Genomic DNA, 25,641 nt, shown 5'->3' with positions numbered 1-25,641 from the left:
TTTATTATATCAGAGGTTTTCAAAGTGGGAGGTGGGCCTTACCAGGTGGGCTCCAAACAGTTTCAGGGGAGGCTCAGTGAAAATATTACATTACTTATCAAAAGCTTTTGCCAAGCTTTGTCTGAGGGGAGGCCCACAGTCTCAGACTTTGGAAACCCCACATTATTAAAAAAATGTATTTTATGTCGTTTTGGTTCTCTAGAATTTCATGAAATTTCACACCACATAAAGAAATCACCGTTGCTACAGGTCTGTTATTGTATTGTGGAAAGATGTCGGTGAGTGCAGATGTCTGTTATTTGTAAGAAAATTTAAACTACAAATAAAGTTTATTTTGCAGCCGTAGTTTTGGTTATTTTACAATGACCAAACATTTCCTTAGCCATAGTCAAATTATTATAAAAATATTGATGGTTTAGTTAACATTTTGGCAACGTGTGAAATCTCAATGTGAAAAAAATGTGAAAGGGGTCACTCATAGTGACGAACCTACAGAGAATTACCATCTGAATCTGCAGCTCCCCTCGACCTTATGGAGCTTTATAGTGAGTTTAGGTTCATTGTTTAGCTGTCCGACCCGTAACTTTACTGTTTTGGTTCACTCTCGCTGCTCTCAGTGTGTCGTTTTTGGCCGCAGGAGGCAGCTGTCTTCAGTGAAAAACTTCTAAAAACTCACTGTACATTACCTACTCAGCACCAAACAGCAGACAGACACAGGTAGTGACTAGCTGGTGAACACGGTGGAACATTTAGCAGCTAAAGAGACAGATATTTCCCTCAGCAGTTGGTAGAGACCGAAACAGAGATAAAAGAGAGTGAATGTTGGACTTTGTCAGGTGACCAGAAACACGACTCCAGATACTGCTGGATGTGAAAAATGTTTTTCTCTGCCAAAAATATTATGTAGCCTTCCTGTCCAGTTGTGCTATTGTTGCAGGAACTTACTGTACTCTGCACATACCTTAAGGGGTGGCTGTGGCTCAGAGGTAGAGCAGGTCGTCCACCAATCAGAAGATCGGTGGTTCGGTCCCCGGCTCCTTCAGTTCGCATGTCGAAATGTGTCTGAGATGCTGAACCCCAAATTGCTCCCGAAGGCTGTGCCATCGGTGTGTGAATGAGCATTAGCATCCTGATGAGCAGGTTGGCACCTTGCATGGCAGTGTACCCTGTCATCAGTGTATGAATGTGTGTGTGAATGGGTGAATGTTGACATAATAGTGTAAAGCGCTTTGAGTCGTCGAAAGACTAAGAAGACATTATATAAATGCAGTCCAGTTACCATATACAAAAATCTGCCTTTCATATTAGAGTTTATTTCAGTAAATGTTATGAGATCTTGGTTTTTATGATGCCCTCCATGTGGCTGATCAGTGTGTCTGTTTACGAATTATTGCCACACAAAACTTTCTTAACATATTTGCATTCAAATTTGTATTTATTTACTTTTATTGTGTGGTAACAATGACTTTATACCATATTGTGTCCTGTGACTCATACTGCCCACTGTCAGGGTGGGAATCCCCTTTTTTTTGTGAGCAAACACAGATCCTCATACAGACACACTAACATTTTCCTCTCCCCAACTCATTTTGATCTGCATCATGGGTGACCTGAATAAGTCAGGAACACAAAGAATAACCACCTAAAACAAAATGAAAACAATTTAGCTTGGCAAGAAAATCTGTGTTTTTGCACGCATGAAAATATTTCTGCATGCATGTACCGTGTGTGTGCGTTGATTTAACCTGACCCCCACACTGTGTGATGATCTGTCCCTGCAGCCACAGTCATGAACGTCACCACAGTGTGTGCATACAGACAGGGTGCGTAGATTTAATGTGTGTGCGCCAGAAGTCCTGGTTGTAAACAGACCTGTCTCAGGGAGGTGGGAAAACAACCTGAGCAGCTGTGGTTTCTTCTACAGTAGAACAGACTCTCTAAAGCGCCAAAAATCATACAAATGAAGCTGGTTTTGGACGGAATTACAATATAGCTTTTATTGTGGCACTGTTGGCATTTCCCAGACAAAAGTTTAAGAATCTCTCTCTGTGTCTCTCTGTGCCGTGTCATTTTAGATTAGCAGGCTAAACTCTGTACTTACTGTAATTAATCTAAATCCATCCAGATGGGGAATGGTTTCAGTTTCATGTACTACAAGGAAGAGCTATTAGACGCTGTATCCTTTGGGTTTCTTCTCTCAGCCTCTCTTTCTTTTTAGTTACAGGAGAAGTGTCCTTCTCGTGACAGTAGGTTTGAGTCACAAGACAGCTGTTCTCCTCCCTCCATATGTTCAGGTCCACTCCGGGTGCTGACAGATACTCTCTCTGTCCTTTTCTCTTGTCAGGTGCCGAAGCGCTCTCTTGATCTTTCTCTTCACCTTCATCCCCCGACCCCACCCTTCTGTGATTGTCTCTGTCTCCTCGTTCATTTCCTGGGTCACTGTTCTGATTATTGTTGCAGTCTGGTTACACTTTGTGCCATTTGACAGTTATAATTTTCCAGAAAACAGACTCCTCCCTTCCTGTACCGGACTGCTTGTATGCTGTATGTATGGCTTTTTTATAGCGCTAATTGTTTCCATTGGATGCGGTATATTATACATTAGCCATGGTACTGTGGAGCTATGAATATACAGTAACCACTTTGTCCTGCTTTTACTTCACAACATTTCATATGTTCAGAACCAAATATACCCATTAATAAATCAAAGTGAAAACTTTTCTACCTGGAAATAAACCAGAAATAAATTTGAATATGGGTTCTTTTTCTTGTTTTGCAGTTGCACAAACCCCAAAAAAGACAATTTGATTTTGACAACTGTCTGGAAAACTTCATCGATTAGATCGATCATCACTACTGGAGCTTTCTCCACTCCATAAAAACTCAACTTCTTTCTCTGCAGACCTTTTAAAGTGGAGTCTTGGCAGAATGTGAACGCCTGCACAGCTACAGAACCACATTCAATAACCTCTTTTCATATTCTGCAGACTAATTTATTAAGGTCTCTGTGTGCGTCTGTGCTTCCACATGAAATGCTCGCAGTGTTGGCTCCAACAGCATCCCATAGTTTGTAAGCATAATCCGGCTCCTCTTAAAAAAAATGCAAACCATCTTTTCTGACATGTGTGTACTGACGCTGTGCTGCCAAAACACTGTAGCACAAATCTGTCTCCTCCTCATTCCTTCCTTTTCTACTCTCACCCTCTCACTCCCACTGTGGGCTCACCTCTCTTCCCCTTCCTTCACTCCCCTGAAAATGTCAAATAGATTTTCTGCTGATGGCTGACTTGTGCCCTAGTTTGTCTCCATCAGTGTTGGGAGGTGATGGGACGTTTGGAGGACAGTCAGAGCTCATGTTCCTTTGAGTCGGAGAACAGGAGAAGGTGTAATTTCCTGAGGTGGGCTCTAAAAAATAAATGACTGCTTGATTAAAGGTACCTGAGCCAAGAAATCCAGTGATCTGGTGTTGGGGCCACCCTGTGTAGCTCGGCGGGTAGACCGTGGAACACTAGGACGGCCAAGTTTATGGATCATCATAATAGAGCCACCCCTGAAAAAAAAGAGATGAATATGGCATACTAAGAATGTTAAAATACATTTCTAGGATGATCCAGGAATAACAAGGAGTGGGGAGTGACAGGAGAAGACATGACATGGTGTAATTAGACGTAAAGAGGCTGGGGAATTGATGATTATGCACATGTGAAGCTACACACACACACACACACACACTGGTGTAATTAGCAGCATGTCTGCGTTTGGCCCTTCCCTGTCAGACCCGGGCCAGAGCTCAGCACAGGGCAGGAAGGCTGTCTGACTGTGGGAAACACAAAGCACTTCAAAGCAACAGAAGAGTGGCAAAGACAGCAAGATGACGGGGGAGATAGAGAGGGAGAGGGAGAAAGAAGGGAAGAAGAATATCTGTCTAAATTGCCCTCCAGAGAGAGAAAGAAGGAGAGATTGAACGCACCGCATGCTGAAGGTCTTATCGTGTTTCTTCACATAACATGTGCTCTCTGAGAATTGATGTTCCTATGATTAGGGGAAGCTTTCTGGCAAATTATTCTTGTGTCTGTAGACAATTTTTAAGAAATGACTGAAATTACCGTTAATGCACGTCTGTCCTTCTGTCTGTCTCTCACACTCGCACACTTGAGCTCCCTCTGATTGAGCTCAAATAAAGTAGCCAGCAGTTCTGGGAAGCAGTGGGCAGTGTTCTGCCCTGTGTGGCTGCTTCCAAGTATCTGTGATAATTCAAACCCTGTTCATGTGTGCGTTATTGTGTCTGTGTGCATTCACTCCTTTGTGCTCACAAGCTTGTGTGTGTGTGTGTGTGTGTGTGTGTGTGTGTGTGTGTGTGTGTGTGTGTGTGTGTCAGTGTAATGAGGCCTGACATTCAGAAGTGCAGCTAGTCTTCATTATTTCATTCTTTAAAAGCCTGCAAGCTGCTGGGAGCTGCTGTTATTGTGCTTGTCATGTTCGGTTCTCACTTTTGTTTTTTCCCTGTTATCTTAGATGAGAGGTGGGCGAGTCTTTGGATGCATCCCAAGTCTCTTATTTGATATTTGCTCGCTCCTTTCGATCCTCGCTTGAACCGGAAGTCGTTCTGGTCTGCCATCTTGAAGCAAGAACCACTTTTTACATCATTTATCGTCATTTCCATTCAGTCACATGTGAGGCTGATAATTCCTGAGCGTCAGGTTTGATATGAGTTACATCATTTCAAATAAAATAAATAATTTCCAGTGTTCAAAAGACACCATAATCATATTCTGGGTTATTAAATAATGAATTCACAATCAGAATATCAATAAATACAGATGCAAATGATGAATAAATAATATGAAGGCATTGTGCCAGTAGAAATGGTTCCTGTACCTCTAAGCAGAACACAGAACACATACTGTGTGTTATACAAATACAGACTGCAGCTGTTATTCATTTGCAGGTGTGTGTTAAACAGGTAACAGCCAACAGAGAGAAAACACTGCTGTTCTGGCAGTGATCACTGTGTGCCTTTATAAGTATTAGTGCAGTTCAGACACAAACTCCATCAAAAGTCTCTACAGCTGTTAAAGCCGACTGACAGCTGTGATTAGCTGATCCAGCTGTGATCAGCTGCTGCTGTCATCGGACGTCGCTTCACGTGACGCGTCAGAGGAAATTCCTCTAAAATCATATTTCCTCATTTCCTCTCTCACATGGTTTCCTTGCATCCCTCCATTCATCCTCAGCGGGAGGGACTTCGATGCAAATGTGGAAGCAATTAAGAGACTGAGGATGCACCCTTTATCTGTTGTGTTGTTGTCCATCCCTTTTTCTGACTGATTTAATCAGAGCTTCCTCAGGGTAGGGAGGTAGTGTCTCTGCATGCAGGTGTACAACAGAACAAAAGTCAAAATCAACCATCCCTGTTTCCTTTCAGAAGTTTTGATAACACAAATGCGTCAAAGGTGTTCTGTATCCTTGGCTCACATGCTCTGCCGTTCCCCTTTAATTGTCCAAAATGTATGTTTTGATTAAATCATTAAAACATTAATTGTGGCACTGAAACAAAAGATGGCGGTTTATTAAAAGCAGACAAAAACAATCCTGTTGGATATATTAAGTTCCTGGATTTTTGCCCAGATTGATAGAATAATATGAGCCCTTCTGTTCTTTCCGTGATTAGTCTCAAGTTCTGCTCTTTTCATGTTGCTCATTTCCCAAACACTGACGCACGGAAAAAGAACTAAAGATATTGTGTATCAGATCTTCAATCACTGATTAAGTTTCTCTTTATCTGAACAATTGTTTAAACAAACACGCAAACCACAGCTCTAAATATTAGTGTTGCTCTGAGGAAATGGGATAAACTTGCATTTATTGTATCCTCTTGTCCTCCTTTTCCAACTTTTGGACATTTTCATGACTCTACCTCTAACTGTGGATGTCCACTAGAGGGGGCATTGGACACAGTTGATCTTTGCCCTCTGGTTGACCTGTCCTGCTCGGATCTCAGGTGTGCGACTCTTTCTTACAATGCAAAATTATATTGCAGTGAAACAGTGGAAGGGATTTACTGCCGGAATTTAATTATCATACCTGGTGCTTTGGGAAGCGAACCAACCTCGACAGCTGCCGTATGTGTTTTTGTGTGTATTTTTAATCAGAAGAAAAACCTCCACTCCATGTAATCAACGTTAAGTCATCATACCTGCTACCACTAAATGACAAGGAAGTGAGTGCTGTTGATAGTTGGGTGACAGGCCGTATCGGCCCTCGGGACTCTCGCCATCTGCTCTGCCATCTGAAGGCAGGAAGCTGGCTGGCTTCATCTTACCTTCTATTATAGCCTCCACCAGCCTGCTCTGTACTGCAGCCACAGCAAGAAATAAGCTCCCCAACAGCCTGAAATTCTGCTCGCACTGTGGGCTACAACAAGGCACACTTGGCGTACATCCCGAACCCTCACTTTCATTTATGATTACAGTCATTTTCATATGGTCAGAGTGAGAGAGTTGTTGTTGTCTGATTTAATGTAGGAGACATGCATTAGTCTATTTCTCTGGAACTTGATTACGTGCAATTATGAGGCTCGTTTAGTGAAAGGAACATTACCGTGACGGTAATAAAAGATGTCTTCTGTTCTACCAGCTGTACACCTGGTGTTTCTTGTTGCACGCTCTCAGCCCTCGTTCGTAAAGAGCTGGATCCTTCCGCCCTGTAAACAAACAGCAGCCACATATCTGGCAGGCTGCTTCGCTATGGATGTTTGATGGAATAAGTGCATTTTAATCTGTGCAGAGACTTGGCTGTGAAAACCACGTCTATAGCCAAACAGAACTTTGAGGGGGGATTTTTCTTTTTTCTTCTGTCTTTTTCTTTTCTTTCCCCCTGACAGGCTCATTTTTCTTCTCTCAGTAGGACGACTGCTGGTGGTGGTATCATTACACTCCACTACATTACAGAGCACTCTATCACGGGGCTCAACCCAACAGCTTCCACACTCGTTGCTGTCAGTATCACTGACGGGGCTTTACTGTGCAAAGTCCTGAAAGCTCATAAATTCTGTATGTTTAACAAGTCAACCTTTTGTGTCTGGAGTCTCGCTGTGTGCTGCCAATATTTTCAGAGCACCATACCAGGACAGGAGCCTTATGTACACAAAATGCTTTAAAGCTACGACTGTCATCAACCCAGTGAGAACTCTTTTATTTCAGTTTCTGTGTCCTCTGTTCACCCCAGTCTTCTATTCAAGATGGACTGGACATGGGAGTCTCAAAACTCTTAAAATCACCTATTATGTAAGAAGAACAGAGTCTTCTCTCTATTTCTCCCTCCCTCTCTCTCTCTCTCTCTCTCTCTCTCTCCCCCCCATCTCTCCTTCCTGGCAGTGAAGACTAATGCAGCGTCATCTGCCTCCTGGCAGGACCCTCTCTCCTCATTATTGGAATAAGGGCCTTTTTTCCAGTCATGTTTTCACTGGTGTGTGTGTGTGTGTGTGTGTGTGTGTGTGTGTGTGTGTGTGTGTGTGTGTGTGTGTGTGTGTGTGTGTGTGTGTGCATAATTGACTCACTTCCTCTCATCATAATCAGTACTGCTGAGCATAATCTGGGTTAATACCATAGACTGTATATAAAGATGGACGACGTGTCTCCACTTCCTCCCACTGCACAAAAGTGAAGCCAAAATATCCTGGATATGGGAGCTGCCATCTTGAGATTTTGACGTCATTTGGAGCGCAGTAGTCATCGGGTGGGGGAGGGGGGGGCTGGAGCAAGCCCCCAGGAAGAGCGCCGGTCGTCGATCCCAACTTTCGCAGTGGTCAAATGTCGGTACTGCAACTTCCTTTGTCAGTCACGTGATGCATTGGGCCCAAAAATACCTTTTCCCATAGACTTACATTGGGAAAGAGACGTCTGTAACTCAGAGGATAATTTTTTTTTAGGTGAATCAACTTCCCAGTACGAACACCTAAATAGCCCAAATTAAAAAAAATAAGTTTTTAAAGTTGTAAAATGAACTAATAGCCAAATCCAGAGTTATTTCTGTTCCTCCGTACATGTGAATGAGACCCAGACCGAGGCTGGAGCGCAAGCCGTAACGGCGGCTTGACGTTGGGACCCCGTGACCGAGTCATGTGACCAAGCGGACGCTACTATCTTGTGTCCAAGATCCGGCTTCATTTTGGCTTCATGCGCCACTGAGCAACTTTAATAGGAATGAACGGGGCCCCGCCTCCAAAGCTGTATCCAGTTCTCTTAATACATCCATGGGCTGGAGCTGCGGTATCGAGGTCCCGCCCACACATCTGCCTGAGCCAATCACGAGCCAAGCACGGCTACCACTTGTTAGCGTGAGCCACCTAGCTGCTACGTTAGCACCACGGTTGCTGTTTGACTAGAAAGACACAACAACTAACCTTAATATCTCTATAATTACATTTATGATCAATTTGACACGTGTTTTATTACACAGACTGATGATGGTTATGGAAAGTTAAAGTTAAATCTCCTCTCTCGTACAATTCCCGAGACTCCGGCTGAGACTACTTCCCTCAGTGCAGCTGTCAATCATGATGGCTGTGATAGCATCAAATAACTCATTAAAAACAAACTTATCAGAAAAATTAGCACTTGAACATACATCAGCGTGATAAAAACTACCTCAAATGACAGAAACCATCTTTTGGAAAAATGTATTTGACATGTACTTTTGACTTTTTATTTTGGCCCATGTAACATCCACTAACATGGAGGGGGTGGGATTTATGACCTATACTGCAGCCAGCCACCGGGGGGAGATCGAGATGTTTTGGCTTCACATTTGGGGAGCTGTCACGTCATCCATCTTTATACTGTATACAGTCTATGGTTAATACCAGCATTCAGATGGTAGATATATTGTTCATGGAAACTCAGTTTTAGCTCTATTGAAGTTATTCATATGTGCCTCTAATTTGTAAAGTCATTGAAAAGAAAAAAAAAAATTCCAGAGGAAAATGATTCGTATTGATACAGTAACAGCGTAGCAAGCTGTATTTGGTTGTGCTATGTTTCACAAATCTTTCTCCGTATTATTTTTTGGTTTCTTAAACCCAACTCTTTATTATCTCTATTCTCTGATCCAGAAGAAACAACGTAGAAATTCAAAACGATCCAACATGACTAATTGCAATACAACAATTTCTTCAGATTGCTTTGTAAATGAAAAGCAGGTTCAGCCAGTCCATCCGTGTAGAACGCAAAAAAAGAAAATGTAGCTGAATCCTCAATTAGCTCTCAAGCTTAAGAATCCCCCAACCAAAAGCATGAAATCACATCACTGCAATACGGCCATTAATATGGCTCTCTGTGAGCCCATGGCTGCTGTTTAATTATCATGCACGGCAGCTTTGATGCTTGGCTCTGAGGGACGTCGGTGTAGCATCAGATCAAACGGCACTACACGGGCAAAGACGGCACAGACACAAAGAGTTTATTTTAGTTCTTATGGCTCGAATCAAACGGTGCTGAAAATAATGTAACATAACAGACAACAAGACAGAGCTACTGTGTAAAGTCGCAGAGCAACAGAAAATGTTTTTCTGAGAAAGTTAGCTCATTGATTATTCATAAATATATTTCCACTGCAATAGGAACTATTTTTAAAGGGAAAACTCCCCTCATGCCTCAGTAATAACTTTTATTTTTAGGACTTTTCTTTTTTTTACAAGACACAGTAGAAGGCGCTAAGGTGAGTGAAACCATGGCAACAAACCAGACATATACGTATGTAAGCCTGCTGTGAGTTCCACTAGCTCAGGGGGAAGCTATGTGAGCACACTGGGATGTTTTCTCTGCTATAAAAGCCTTTCCACACATGTGTCCATCTCAAACCTGTCGACCATTTTACAGAGCCGTTTTCTGAACGTCCTATCATCTCTGCAGCTATAGCGAGGTCATCATTTAATTGGTACCTAAACAAGCCCTGTGGAACTGGGGTTTCGCTCTACTGGAAGCTTGTTTACAAATCTAGCTTCATGATTTTACAAAGCTCCAGATTGAAGCTGGATAAACACAGGCACTGAATAATGATGAGCCAAGACTCGCATGTTAACATTGTGTCTGTGTGTTTCAGCAGGGAGGGGCAGCTATTCTCTCTCTGTGTCTCTTTTAAACAAATCTAAATGTGTCTTTATATGGCAGTGAAGCCGTGTGTGCATATGAACCATCTCGGCAGGAATCCGTTGGCTCATCTCATTTCTCTCTTCCCCGTCCCTCTGGCAGTAGGCATACTGAAGGACCACAGTTGTCACCACAGCATACACTGAGAACATTATTATTCAGTAAGACAGTGAAGCCTGAGAACCATCACTTTAATGGGATTGCAAGAGTACGATGGGTGGCGTTTTTAAAGTGGGAAGAAGATGAAGTGTTTGTGTCAGTCTCTATAGAAATATAGCCATAACCAGTGCTCGTCATTTGTCATTATTAAAGGGAGAATGCCAAGCTTATAAATCACGCCTTCATGGTGCAATGCGCGGCAAGCGCCAAAGTCATATTTCTATAACTGAGGTCAGTTCATGCCAAAACCATTTAAATCATTTTTATTCTTAATCTACTTTATTTATTCCTACAAACATTTGCATTATGTCACTTCCTCCTGGAGTCGCAGACCACCTCAGACTGGCAGGGGGATTTCATTTGTTGCATGTTATTATCCTACCCACCACCAAATTAGCAATATCGTCGCTCACAAGGGATTACGTGCACGCAAATCACATCCTCTCTGTCTTTCTATATTTCCGTTTTTATCTCTTTTTTTCCCCGTTTTTTCTTCCTGCCTGTGATAACCCAGAGGATCTAAATCCTGCTGATGTCTCTTACTTGATCTGAAATCTATTAGAGGAAGATCTGTTTGCCTCCGGGGTGTCACTCTGCCATCCCAGCTGTCCTATTCAATTGCATTGTAATATCTCCTAGCCTGGCTTGGAATGAATACATGTTTCTATACAGCTGGATTAGTACACAGTTCAGTAGGGATTGTCCTTTTTGTGCCTAATTTGTACTTTTCAGCTGTTATTGGAGAGCAGTTGTGAAATCATGTGTGAATTACTACAAAGAGGAAGTTTTTCATCACTTCTGATTGTGTTTTGGCCCATGTAAGACATAATAGGGAACATATACAGCCTCTTCTGTTTATCTGTCTGCCGTAGCTTCAGCCAACTCTTCCCTGTTATTCCTCCAACAAGCACTCAAATGTGCACTGTTTCACTTTTATGTAACTCCTTAATGAACACAGGTCTTCCTCATCTCTGCGGGCGTCCTACACTCCTTGCTCTTTCAAATATCTTATAATTAGGCTACTTCTTTCTTTCTTTCTTTCTTGCCATCTGTTCATCCTTTTCATCAACTCATTTTCTTGAACTGTTCTTTGCAGCTGTGAATGTGGCTCTTCAGTTCAGTCAGTACGAGCAGATTATTCTCTTCCAAAATGTCTTCCTCTCGTTTCTTCTCAGAGGTTTCTTCCTGTAATGACGTGTGAATCGAGATGATGAAGTTGCTTTGTGTCCCATGCAAACTCATATTCCAGCTGGCATGTAACATGTATCAAGCCAGCATTGATATCAGATACGAGAACATCCGCTGGCTTTAAAATGAAAAGTCTTCGACTCAGATTCGATTGCCAGCACGAGGGACAGATCAACATTCCTGCAGGACAACCAGGCCAACTGTTGACAGGCCACACAGACACACAAACAGACACCAAATAATCCAGCCTGTATTTATGAAAGACGGAGGATGTGTGGCAGACACACTGATGACTTGTGGACTTCTATTTAGTTCGACTTTGGTATCCAAAATGTTGGAAGGCATTTGAGGAGATGTTTATTTGCTTTTAAAGATTCCAAGTTAATAGATTTTTTTGGTTAGTGAGTTCTCATTTCCTGTCATGTTGGAAGAGAACAAGATCTCTTTCAATGTGCTCCTCTGACAGTGTCTGTGTATTTGTGTGTGAGAGAGATTCTCAACTTGTGGTTAAGTCAATAGGAGAAGGGTGTTTGCTATGGCACAACGCCCAGACAACTTGGAGATAGAAAACACAGCATGCATGAACACAAATCTCATGCATCACTCCCCTTGTACAGGTAGCATGTGCATGCAAAAGTAGAAACCGATGACACTGTAAGACATATACCAGCTGCACTACATAAACAAAATCTGCTCCAGTGCTCCGATGTCGCCAGCAGAGGATCGTTCAGACTGTCGGCAAACCTTCCAGGAAATACAATCCGCTCTAAACTTTTTCAGCTCTGATTTGATGGCCAAGAAGAGGGACAGGTCAACATTCCAGGACGGCACAGTCACACACGGAGACACAAAGAGTTTTCATGACGACAACCAAACACACAAACACATTGATGTTATTGCGGGGAATGTCAAAGATCACAGTGCAATCATTTCTGAATATCTAACAAACACACACATACAGATACATGAAGGGACACGCAGACACATTCACACATTTCATTGTCATGTCATTTAAACTGCGGGTGACCACTAGCTGTCTCAATGTCTCCACTAAAATAAATATCTGGGATCTGTTGTTCTGCATGGTCACAAACAACTAGAACAAAACTGATACTGACTCGGAACAGGAATATAATAGCCTCATATTTGTATTAGCACATGTGGTTTTATTTATAAAAGTTTCCTGCAAACAGAAACACAAACCAAAGTCCTCAAATATAGAAAAAAAAGAGTATTTTTCTTATTAAGAGTATCTGACTTTAATTAAAAGCTAAGAAAAATGCAAGTAGTTAATAATAGTACCCTAGAAGTTATGAATAAAATATCTGAGGATGGAACGAGGGCTGTTGCGGTGAAGGAATTACCCCTGCGGTGATAATGATTGGCTCAACGGCACGATATGCAATATCATTGCCTCTTATTGCCTCCTCTTATTGTTAGGCTATTATTAGATATATTTTTGCTTTTTAAATGCCAAAGATGACAGTTTAAAAACAGTTTAAATTAAATACTTGTTTATTGTTATATGCAGAACACAGAAGGGAAATCGGGCGCAGCTTTTTTTTTCAGCTGAGATGCTTTGGTTGCGTCTGGTTGCTGTAATATGGAATATCCGCAGAAGTAAAAATGTTGGCACAAGGTAGAGTGCTTACTCTGAAGGGAAGGCTGACGCACGTAGGAAGAGAAGACGGACCTACTGTATACTGTACATCCATAGGTTGGACTCGGTCTGTGTGTATTAATTTCTCCTCTGTTGTTGTTGTTTAGCACTTTTACATGTAGGATGTGATGGTTGGTCTTTGTGTTATTCGTCCCACCCCTCTGATTGGACAACTAAAAAGGGTAAAAACTGAAAGTGACGAGCGCAGTGTTTTACCCAAAGTTGAACATTTTCCAACTCTCAGCGATCAGAAAGAACACACCAAACGTGCAGCGCTCAGCGCAGAATAGACGGTCAGCGCCTCGTCATGCTGCTGGTGTTTGTAGCATAGTGTAAATATGCGGCACTCCCATTGCAAAGAATTAAAAAAAGAAAAAACAGGAACATAGAGGTTGTGGCGGTTGCTTGCCATCCCCTTGCGGTTGGCTTGTCAATAGCGCAGTGTTGCACTATTGCAGTTACTGCAACAGCCCTAGATGGAAGCAAGAATAAAGTGAAACAAAAGGTTTTATGAAATGTAAGGACACAGCACAGGTGGTGATTTGATTAACCTGACAAATCAAAACCATGTTAACCAAGAAGCCATGACTTAATGCGACCTTTAACACTGCAAGTCTAAGGACACGAGAGCAGAGAAACCACAGTCATAGTTGGTGTTTTCTTTAGTTCTTTTTTCCTTTTTATTGCAGGGTCAGTATCACCATCTTAAACTTTTCAAAGCACAAGCTTCAAATAGAAACTGTCAGTTTTTGGAGTGAAACGAAAACCAAGACTGTTTTGCTGAAATAAATATTTCATGAAGTATGAAATGTGAAAATGGCAATATTTATGTGCTGTGTGTGTGTGTGTGTGTATGTGTGTGTGTGTGTGTGTGCGCAGTGCTATGGGTCATTATGATAATTTAAGGCTGCGGCAAAGTTATTATTTTCTGCTGAAGTGCAGATTCAGACACACTGGAAGACCAGAATGAGATGTAATATGAAGGCATCTTCTTTCATTACATTCTCAATATGAATAGGAATGCATATGTTGAGCCATGATGGAAGCTTGAATGGAACAACCCAGTAATTTTCTTCAGTCTGCTGCTTCCGCTGGAAACCCAAAAGACAATCAACCCAAAACCAAGACCCAATATCTTCCCTATTTCAGTTGACATACTGTATAACCAAATACACATTTGTGTCAATCTTGTGACCAAATATAAATATCTGTGACAACCCTACAGGCACACACACACACACACACACACACACAGACACACGCATACAGATTAACTAGCTGAAGCTACTAGTGGCTGTGTGAATGATTAGTCTGTTTGACAGGAGCAAAGGCAGATGTAGCATGACATCATACCGCTGCAAAACCTTGTAGGGAGGCAGTCGGGGAAAGATGGGTCAACAAAGCATGTGGCTTTTACACGGTACACCACACATTTGGTTTCCTACCAACAGTCAACGTGGGTTTCCAGCCCAGTCTCATTCCCAGGGCGGCAAATAGCAGCATTTTGTCATGGCCCTCGGCGTCTGATACAACGCACGAGGAGTCCTTTAGCATCTGTATGAGATGAACCGGGCTTTCAAGTAACTCGAAACATAAGTCGGGCGACGTAGTATAAAGAGCGACAAAGTCTGGGTAGGGAGGACGTCAGGGTGGATGTTTTGGTCAAACAAACACAGGAGACCGCTGTTTGTGTCCCGTGTGAAAACAGAAATCAATGTTGACTTATTTTAAGTTACATACGTACGTTAGTGAAGTACTTAACCTGCGCCATGTGCATAATGAAAGCTACGTAACAAACTTATTTAAAATATACTTTATTTTCACAATCTTTTACTAAACCTAACCAAGTAGTTTTGTTGTCTAAACCTAAAAGTGACGCCAAGGGGCACCCAGTGTGTCAAAACGTGACCCCAAGGGGTCCTGACGAAACGCCTGTATGTGACGAGTTGGGAATACGGGGTTGGGGTTTCTTTTTCCCAAAACCAAACTAAGTAGATCTTCTTTGGTGACCATGACGACAAAGATTTCCTAACCTTAACCAAATAATTGTTGTACCTAACTCAATCTCGGAACCCATCGGCTTTCGGTGTGATGACAGATAAGGGAGAGAGGGTCTATATTTCTGGGGTTCCGGTGTAACCAGCGGATATCCGGGCCAAGACTACCACTTCCGTGCGCTGCTCATTGTTTACAGTCAGATTAGCAATTTGAGACGCGAGACTGGATTATGAGTTGAGAAACAACGTGTACGACAAGATTGTTTCACAAGTAGTCAGTTAACAAGCTAATTTTGAACCAATAAAAAGCGAAATCATCGTCAGACGATAGCAAGCGGGTTCCGAGATTGCATTTCGGCCAATGCGTTCCACCTCTTTGGTTCTCCACTCGGACTCTTTACCTGCATTCAACCAAAGCTTGCTCGAACGGACTACAAACGGAAACCAGAACTTTTTTCGATCAGAACACATTCATATTGGTCTTTTTGGAAGGAAATGTCAAACAACATATTTTGTCATTTTGTTTTTAGGACTTGTTTTAGCCCCACTAGTGCTGAGAATCTAAGCTTACTCTTTATCATCAATCCAGTAGTTTGGTTTTCTTGTGTGTAACGAGCATTACAGCCTCATATGATTGCTAGATATTTTAGTTCCACTTCTTACACATTATGCACATATGAACAGTGATAATGAGCTCTCTGCTGAACAGGATAGGCTTAGGTTTGTGTGATGTGGTGAGTGTGTACTCTGCATGTGTGTGTGTGTGTATGTGTGACCGAAAGCCTTGAGGAGAAAATACACTAGAGATTGCCAAATGGGGAATACACACACACACACATGCATACAAAAACACGTGAATGTGAGTATAAATACACTCACCCCAAAGGAATCTCTGCCAGCGTGTGATTAGATACGCATCTTTTCAAGCAATCTGGAGCGAGCAGCAGGATCCTGGCAAATAATATTAGTTCTGCATAATTCTCATTTTGTTAAAGCTCATCCATCTTATTTTTGGATTCTGTTTCCATTCACAAGAGTTGGATGCTGCCGCGTCTTTGTGAATGTATTTGTGTGCGCATTTGAGCGTCTCTGCCAGAAATGTGATCTAAGCATACCTCGGGGAATGCGTATTGTACTGATGGAGAAAGTGGCTAATTTGAGCACGTGTCATGACTCATGATGTCAAACAAGTAAAAAAAGAAATAATACGAGTTTTAACCCAAAAATAGCCTCATCATAGTGATTTCACTCGCTGTCTTTCTCCCAACTCCTTTATCTAATCAAAAACATTTCCTGTCCTGGGGAGCGTTAAGTGCACAAAAACCTGAGCTTTTATCTCGGCTGCTACATTCCTTTTTTGTGAATTTTAAGTCAACCTCGTAAAAAATTCAAACCAGGACCTTGATCTGCTTGTGAACTGGAAGAATTTGCTTTTCTTGAAAGGGAAAAAAAAGTGGCAATAAAGAACGCCCTAGTGGGCTCTGATGAATGTTTAATAATGGTGCATTAAACATATGGGCTAGAGTATGAGTCACCCCAGCATGACCACTTTGCACCAGAACCGAAGGAGAGCAGTGTTGGCTACAGTAAACTACTGGATGGCTGTACAGCATGGTCTTCATATGAAAACATGCTTCAATTGGAATATGTTTGAGATTGACTGCATGCCGGCAGTAACAAGTGATTCATGCTTAAGAATAAATTCACTGTAATATTTCCCTTGGAACTCACATTGTCACTCTCTGGTGACTTAATAATGATCTGATATGTCTTTCATCTCATGGGTATCAGCACTTCTGTATTCTTACGTAAAGCTTTGCTCTGATACTATTACAAAAGTTATTATAAAGCTCAACATTAAAGCTGCAGTGGGTAGAAATGGAGCAAATTTGATTAAAAAAAGTTATTTTTATAAAAAAAAACAGTAGTGCATGAGACAGGTAATCTGGAAAACTCATGTTCCTCTGTGTCCTCCGGTGTCCAATGGTGCTCGTAATGGCATCTGCGAGATTTCACAAACCGGAGGAAAACAACCAATCAGAGCCGAGCTGGAGCCTGTCGTCTCTGAGAAGCTGTCAATCACTCACGAACTCCGATCAAACGGTCAAACTAGGCAGCACTGATCAATTATGAATCAACATTCTGTCACTGTAATGCCTGTTTCTCTCCTCAAATGTTTTCAGAAACATCTTGTAGTGTACTGTTTGTGACCTGGCAGCCATGTTGAGATCATGTTGAGGAAATACCAAGCACCGCCCACCAGCCGGAGCAAACTTTTTCATTTTACAGCTAAACAGTACACTACAAGACGTTTCTGAAAACATTTGAGGCGAGAAATAGGCATTGCAGTAACAGAATATTGATTCATATTTGATCAGAGCTGCCTAGCTTGACCGTTTGATCGGAGTTCACAAGTGATTGACAGCTGCCTCCGTTGAATGAACAGCCAATAGGAACGCTCTCTCTCTGAAATGACCTGTGATTGGTCAAAGTCTCCCGTCTCAGGCTAGAATTTTCTAAAGCCTGAAAACAGAGCCATGAGGAGATGCAGAAGTCTAGTTTTCTCTCAGAACACTTGAATTACAATATGCTGAAAGGTTTTTATGGAATTTTTTGCCCAATGATGCTAAAAATATTCTGCCTATTGAAGCTTTAATGGACACTCCATCCATCTCTTGCCTTTTAGTGAATGAATGTGAGTTGTTGTTGTTGTTGTTGGGCTTGGACTGGTCGCAAATGGAAACGGAAACCAAGGCACTTTATTTGAATTATTGATAATCAATGAAATTATTAATAACCCACAAAAAGGAAACACTAGCCTAAAATGAACCGGGAATCCTTTGAAACTCACTAATTTGTGTTTTGAAAGCCTGACCATGAGGACTATGCATTAATAAAAAATCGGATGTAATTATCATAACCCCCCCCCCGCCCTTCCTTCCCCATCCCCATCCCGCGATAACACTCGCAGGGTGCGCGCTCAGTCACGCACGCACGCACATGCACGCGCGCGCTCGTGCCTCCTCCAGCCTCCCTGCCAGAGCTCTCTGTAGTCGCGTTGTCCCACAGCGCGAGCAAACGGTTGTCGTTTTGAGCCCGGGACAGATTCCCCTGTCCCACCGTCTCACTGCAACATGGCGACAGAGGTAAGACATCCAGCCCTTTTTATTCTTTTAGTCATTTAGGAACAAAAGCCGAAATATGCTCCCGTTTGTTCTTCTTCTTTTTTTCTTTTCTTTTTTCTAAATGCAGGTTGAGGAATGCAGTCTTGTAACTGAATGTCTTTGCTTGTTGTGCCTCCCATCTCTGTGGTTTATCAAGGTGAATGTTGAATCTTAATTCTGGACCTGGCTTATTGGGATTGTGAAGTCGAATAGAGAGTCATGTCACGTTATCCTCACGCATGGGAATATGTGTTTCATCCAGGAGCTTCAATTTCACTTACTTTCATCACACTTTATGAGCTCTGTAATTGAAGGCAGATTTGATCCTTTTCTATTTATCATAAACAAATTGTCATGCACAAACAGAAGCCAGTGTGATTGAGGTATCCAGTGGGCTCAGATTGGAGCAGCCTGATGATGAGAGTGGTGGTGGTGATGATGATGGAGCAGTCAGCACCATGGACAGGGACAGTTTCTCTCTCCTCTCTGTCTTTCTCCTCTGTCACACTTTGAAATTAGCTTGACAAGGCTTTTGTCCTTGCATATTAGAAATGAGCCACATAGTGAATCAGCTTTTCCATACTGGACTCTCTTCATGCCTGCAATAAATGTAGTCAACATGATTGGCAACTCTATACAGCAGAGGAAAGCAGACAGAAATGGCATTGTTCAAGGCAAGTGTCACATTAGTACAACTAGTTAGTCCCAACAGCACCAACAGTGTTTGCTGGTGTATTTTTAGCCTCAGTAATGCCTGGTAGCTCTCAGGCCAACAGTCCCCCCCCCCCTTTGTGTCCTTGGTGATGTCACCATAATGCCGAAGACATTGCTGCCTTAGTTATCATAATAATGATCTCCCTAGAGGAGACAGCCACTACTTTGCAAGTTTGTGTAAGAAATATGTGCATGCATGAGTGTTTGTGCGTGTGTTTTCATATGTATTTGGATACACCTGAAAGCATCCAATCTATGAATGAGTGAAGTTGTAATTCAAGCTTAATGGTGCTGCAGGTGAAGGTGCAGTGGACAGTGAGCTGGGCAGTATTCATGATTTCTGAGCCTGCAGGACTTTTGGCAGAGTGGCCTTGATTTCCCTTGGTGGTCTGCCAGTATCTCCGTCCAAGCCCCATCCATCAATTACACACACACACACACACACACACATACACATGCAATGCACACAACATACAGTGCACATGCACGCAACACATCCAAGTGTGTGCAACCAGGACAGATTTGATGTCTATGGTCCATCAATTATCTATGGCATATTAAATGCTAACAGGCTGCTGCAGTTTGTAACCATCAGTGATTTGAGTTTGAGATGAGCAGCACTTCCTGTCCATGCTTTTATCCACCTGCCCCTCTCTCTCTCTGTCTCATATTATAATAGAACTCATTCTATGACATTAATGGTGTGCCAAGTCAGCGAATGAATACGTTAAGTGACTCTCAGCTCGTACTGCAGACTGTTTGTGCTGCATGGACGGTCTCTGGATCCGTCAAGTCCACTACTGCCAGATCCTCCCCCCCGTCTGTAGGCTAGCACTGGCTCCAGTATTACGCTGTTGACGAATCATGTGTTGAAGCACCGTAATCATCTCAGAGGCTGGCTCGGGCTCAGGTCTCTACGGAAACAATGCTCTGCCTTTTATCCAAAGGAGATTTCCCTCTTCCAGCTTTGGCCCCACAGTCACTGATCTCCCACCTAGATGTCATGGAAATTTGACTGTTTTGTCAACACTGTCTAAACTTCAATGATTTATAGACCTCTGGCTCGCCCAGCTTGGCAGCGAAACATGAAAAATGATGCTCCCAATGGCAGAAAACCATTATGCAGAGATGAAAAGAAAGAATGCCGAAAGAGAGACGAGAATGACTCTGAGTTGTATTTACTGTGCGTGCTGTAATTGTGTGCGTGCCCTTTGTGATGTCTGCCCACCGGCAGCACTCACCCGTGTTGTCGCTATGTGTTCCTTGAGTCGGAGTGACTAGACTACCAAACATGTCGTGGCAATGAGAGTAACACAGACCCACAGATCCAAGCTGGAGGAGCTACAGTATATCGGAGGAGGATATCAGAGTAGGAATGACAAAAAAAATATGTTAAAATGGAATTTCATTTATTTTAGCGACATCCTTGGTCATGAGCGATCATTAATGCATCATGTTTCATCTTTTACCTCTGGCTTGAATTGACGTAGAGTAGTTTGGTTCTTCACCTTTTATTTGTCTGGTCAGCCAGTGGCTTTTGCCGCTCATAAAATATGTAATACATCACTGCTTTGTGCTTTGCTGTTCATTTGTTTCTTGTGTTTGCATCATGCAGTATGTTGTTATGAGCCTCTTAACTGGCTTCTTTAACTAGTTTTCACTGTCCTTATTTCACTTCTTCTGTGTTCAATCAATGTGCAAACAAATATAAACCAAACTAAAAGTAATAGATGTGTGGGTGGAAGGAGAAGTCAGACAGCGCTGCATGATGCAGAGCCTCTTAACAGAGTCCTGTGTGATCAGTGTGACATTTTAACATTGCTGTCTGCTTGTGCACTATATTTAGACACAGTAATAGACTGGATTTGAACCCTGATCTCCCACGCAGGAAAGTAAACATCAGCGCTCTGCCAACAGAAAACATTTATCTTAAAGGCCGGAATGGACAAGACCGCTCCGCCAGTAACATCAACACCACGTGATGAAAGAAATATTTTTATGGAGTGCTCTAGTATCAAAGCAGAATAACTGTTGGAGGGTTTTGGCAGTTACTTGTAAAGGGGGTAGAAGCTTCCTGGTTATTCAGAGGGAGGTCGATTGACATAAAGTGCATGTTTGATTGGGAGGAAGTACCACACGAGGCACTTCTCTCCTCCCTCTGGCAATTCATGAGCAAAGAACAATGAATGGGATGTTAATACCAACCCTGGTCAATATGTAAATGTAATGTGTTGTTGTGTGTGTGTGAGAGGTTATGTGTTTGTAGGTGTGATTACGTTAGTATAAGCCGTTTATTGCAATTTTGGTCTGTTTGAGACACTGTCGGAAACGTGGTAAAATCTTCGGTTGTCAATCCATAATGGTGGTCCTATATCGTACTGTGAGACATGTCCACCAACAGCTTTGGAACTTTTGTGACCAAAGACAGCCTGCGGCAAATTTTCTTACAGTGTCAGAAATTTAGGACCAAATTGTCACAATAGAGTGGTGCAGCGATGACGTTTTTTTTGTAGGACAACCCAGAAGTTAACATCGCCCTGGTTCCCTCGACAAAAGCCAATGGAATTGTTTCATTGGGTTTTGGGATTATTGCAGAAAATAAACTCTGTGGCAAACACACGTTTATGATAACGTGAACACGTTATGATTTTCAGCAAGGTAATCTTCACAAACAAACATCGCTTTTATGAATTTTGAAGTGTAAAGAAGTAAAAATCTAACGTTAGGCTATAAATGATCTACACCACGGTCGCATGAGTGCGAGTATACAGAGCGAGGCTGTAACGGCGGACAAGACGACGTGATGACGTTTAGTAGTCTCATTTAGTCACTTGTTAGCAACCGCCTTTTTTAAGACATGTAAAAGCTTCAAAAGTGGGAGTGGGATATTTACTGACCTCTGGTCGTAGAACAAAACGTCAAAATCTCTTCAGCTTGTGTTAACCAGAGACTTTATTTCATAAAAACCCATCGACTTTGAGATGGGGGAACCGGAAGTGTTAAAATGCTAACACATTTCCGGGTTTTAGGACTCATTCCTGCACCACTCTATGTAACTGCTACGACCCACATCTACAAACCACCCAATCAGAACATGATGTGAAATGATGCAGAATACACTGACTGGCACACCATTTTTTAAGATGTATCAGTTTTGACCTTTAACCACGACATCCCCATTAGACCAATCAGTTTAAACTCCAGAACACAAGTTTCCAAGTGGATTAAAATCAGGGGAGTGGTGGTGGGGAGAGCTGTCCTCTGAGATCGTGTGTTTGGACAAATAAATGGACTCCGCAGAGACACATGACTCCTGCCTGCTTTGCTTTGCTCAGCTGTGAGCTACATGTAGCACAGAGATGTAAGACGGAGGTCAGTAGGTCTACAACAAGCCAAAACACACCGTGGTGTCCCACTGGCCTGAATGCAGCGCATGTGACACTGCGATGCCTCTGGACTGGACTCCTGTCAACTAAAACGTCCGCATTCTTTCTTCTTTCTTCCACTTCTTCCTTTCTGGTTTTTCTTCTCTGTCCTTATATCATTCTTCTTTTTACTTCTTCTTTTTTTCTTTCCTGCCTACCTTTCCTTACATTTTCCCTATTTCTTCCCTTATCTATCTTACTTATTTCCCTCTTTCCTCCCTTAGTTACCTCCATATTTCCCCATGTCTTTTCTTCCAATGCTTTTAATCTAATTTTCTTTCCATCATACTTTCCGTCCTTCTTTCTGGCTCTCTTTCCATCCCTTCCATTATCCCGTATTTTCTTTTTTTAACAAACCAGAAAGCATGAACCATAACCCACAAAACTAGACATATGAGGTTTAAATCTGGCAGCAAAACGAAACTCTTACTTTGCATACTTGAGTACTTTTTAACTACTAATATCAGTTTGAAGTAAAACAGTTTAACCTATTCAGGGAAAAACGTGTCCCTTGTGCGTACATACAGTCACATCCACCCACACACATTCTCACTGTGACGAACCTGTTTAATCTTAATGAATCTAACTCTCAGCCAACTGATTCTAATTTGGATAAATGATTCTCAATCGTGTGCTGATAATGGCTTCTATTAATAGAGTGACTTGTTGTTCATCATGATGGCCCGAAGATAGCGTGAGGGGGCGGAGGCGGGGGGGCAGCGTTAGAGAGACGGAGAAGGAAAAAAGAAGGATATTAAAAGCTCTGACAGAAAGATCTAGTGGCTGTGAGATGATTTTGGCTTTTGGCTGACAAAAATAGCAGCTTGGATGCTATTCTTGGTTGTGAGTGATATACCCTGTATAGAGATGAAAGGCTGGCACTGTACTATGTCTGCTTACTTGGAAACGACTCTCTCTGGCTCGCACATGCAGGTCACCTCATAAACAGAGGCTCTGCTTGCTTTCAATTATAACAACAATGCAGTAGCTCAATGGCTGTGATATCCATAGAATAAAATGTAGTGAATATAACTGCACAAATGTTAAACCCATTCTGTCAAATGTGTAGTTGTTATAATATTATTTGCGGCTCTGAAATGAAAACATGCCTCTCTTTCTGTTTCTCACCCATTTATTATTCATCCCTCTCTCCCTCCCTTTACACTCCTACTGTATCTCTAATTACCATCCTCTTGAGGCGAGTAATTTAGATCAGCAGGGGGCAAGTTAAGCTAGGCCACTTGCATGCTGCTGTGTTCTCCTCAGGGGAACGACTGTTTGGGTGTAAAACATACCACTCAGCACCAACGTGCTGTAAAGGGCTGTCTTTCAAAGTGTTCATTAATACTGCAATTGGGCCTGTTGATGCTGGAGGAAAGCAGCGAGAGCACTAACTACGCCTGCGCTGCTGTTGATGTTGTAACATAATACCATTCTCTCTCTGTGTAGCCCTGTTGCACCTGTGTTGTCAGGTAAATCACAACTCAAAACTAGCAGGAAATATTTGATAACATGTAGTGAGATGTTTTTTGGTCAGACTGTAATTTTTTGGTCAGATTGCAATTTTAAACATTTTTTAAACGTTTGCGATATGCTGAGTATTGCAATAAGATACATTGCGATATATATTGCATTCATCTCGGAGTTATCATTCACATATCTTGAGGTCAGAGGTCAAGGGACCCCTTTGAAAATGGCCATGCCAGTTTATTTTCCTCAGCAAAATTAAGCGTAACTTTAAAGCGTTATTTAGCGTTCTTCCCAACAAGCTAATATGACATGGTACCAATGGATTCCTTAGGATTTCTAGTGTCATATGATACCTGTATCTTCTGGCTTTAAGACTGAGCCCACAACAACCTCTGAAAGACAGAATAGGGCCAGGCCAGGCCGGTCGCAGGTTGGCAGATTATTAAGAGGTTAATAGTTTATATAATAAAAGCTCAATACTAGATGTCCGTGTATCGATAATATTGCCACGCAAAATATTGTGATACTGTGCTGTATCGATTTTTTCCCCACCCCTACTGGAATTTGATTTAAGGAAAATTTAAATTCTCTGTTTCTGGTGTGGAGCCACACACAGTATAGCACCAGATCTCAAAAAACACTCCACACACAGACCAAGAGACCTGCTACTCTTGTACCTGCATGTATATAAATGCATTTTGGACCACAACGTTAACATGTGTTCTTTTCCTCTGTTGTGTAACTGCTCAGTTTCATAACCTTCAGGAGCTGAGGCACAGTGCATCGCTGGTGACGAAGGTGTTCGTACAGAGAGACTACAGCGAAGGAACCGTCTGCCGCTTCCAGACCAAGTTCCCCTCAGAGCTCGACAACAGGGTGAGCACAAATACAAACACACACTCACATATACACATCCAGGCAAACGTAATATGTTGGCAAAATCCCCAAATTACCTGAAAGAACACCCGCACTCTCTGACACAGAGAGTGATGGTTCAATATAGCTTAATTAGATTACTACAATGTGCCCCCTGGATGACAGAACACATGTGAATGATGGATATTTGCTTGTGCATTAACTTAAACTTGTAAGTAAATGCACACAGTCTTTCCAAACCTTCGCATTATGACCTCTAATATCCTGCAGTTCTCACTGTGCAGACAAAAGCAGAATAAGTAAGTATTACGACTATATTAAAAATCTTCTGTGTGTGCTCAGAAGAAAGGTGAAGCTAAAGAAACCCTCAGGCTTTTATTCCCACACTTTTACTTTAGGCACCGGGAGAGAATGTGCTGTTTATTTGCTCTTTTTTCCTTTGCTGTATTAGCATCTGTGAATGATGTTATGTAAGGGCATTATTGTAGATTTGTCTAGCAATTAGCATCTGAAGCAGACAGTCCACACACACAGTGCAAGAAAGAAGCAGAGGGACCATTAGTAAACATTTTAAATATAAATGTTCTCTGTCAGATGCTCAAACCACTACCCAATGCTGTCACACTTCTGAGTAATAATTTTCCATTTTAGCCTCAAGTTTCTTCTTCTTCTTCTTCTTCTTCTTCTTATTCTTCAATTGAGGTGTGTTGATAAATCGTTTGACAAAGTAGGAGTACGCTGGGTTGAGCAGAATGCGGCTGGTATGTTTGGCAGGCTGTTTTATAGCTGAACAGCTTGCTCCCACAGCTCTGCCAGAACACTTTTCACTTTCCCAGTCCT

At 42.1% G+C, this 25,641-nt stretch overlaps 1 protein-coding gene across 2 annotated transcripts in view; it reads left to right on the top strand.

The window, feature by feature from the left end:
- golga7bb (golgin A7 family, member Bb) overlaps positions 1–25,641 on the top strand; it is a 46,042-nt gene that overhangs the window by 8,086 nt on the left and 12,315 nt on the right. The window contains exons 1-2 of one of the 2 annotated variants that reach the window (XM_074645835.1): positions 18,160–18,298; positions 24,676–24,801. In XM_074645835.1, the coding sequence (XP_074501936.1) occupies positions 18,287–18,298; positions 24,676–24,801 (138 nt within the window). In that variant the 5' untranslated portion in view covers positions 18,160–18,286. Of the gene's footprint in view, positions 1–18,159; positions 18,299–24,675; positions 24,802–25,641 lie in introns of those variants that run through there. The other variant, XM_074645834.1, reaches the window with a different exon arrangement.

This window comes from Sebastes fasciatus, chromosome 9, assembly GCF_043250625.1.
Source record: "Sebastes fasciatus isolate fSebFas1 chromosome 9, fSebFas1.pri, whole genome shotgun sequence".
NCBI classification, from domain to species: Eukaryota; Metazoa; Chordata; class Actinopteri; order Perciformes; family Sebastidae; genus Sebastes; species Sebastes fasciatus.
The sequence above is the reverse complement of the archived record's forward strand: the minus strand, read 5'-3'. Positions and strand labels throughout refer to the sequence as shown.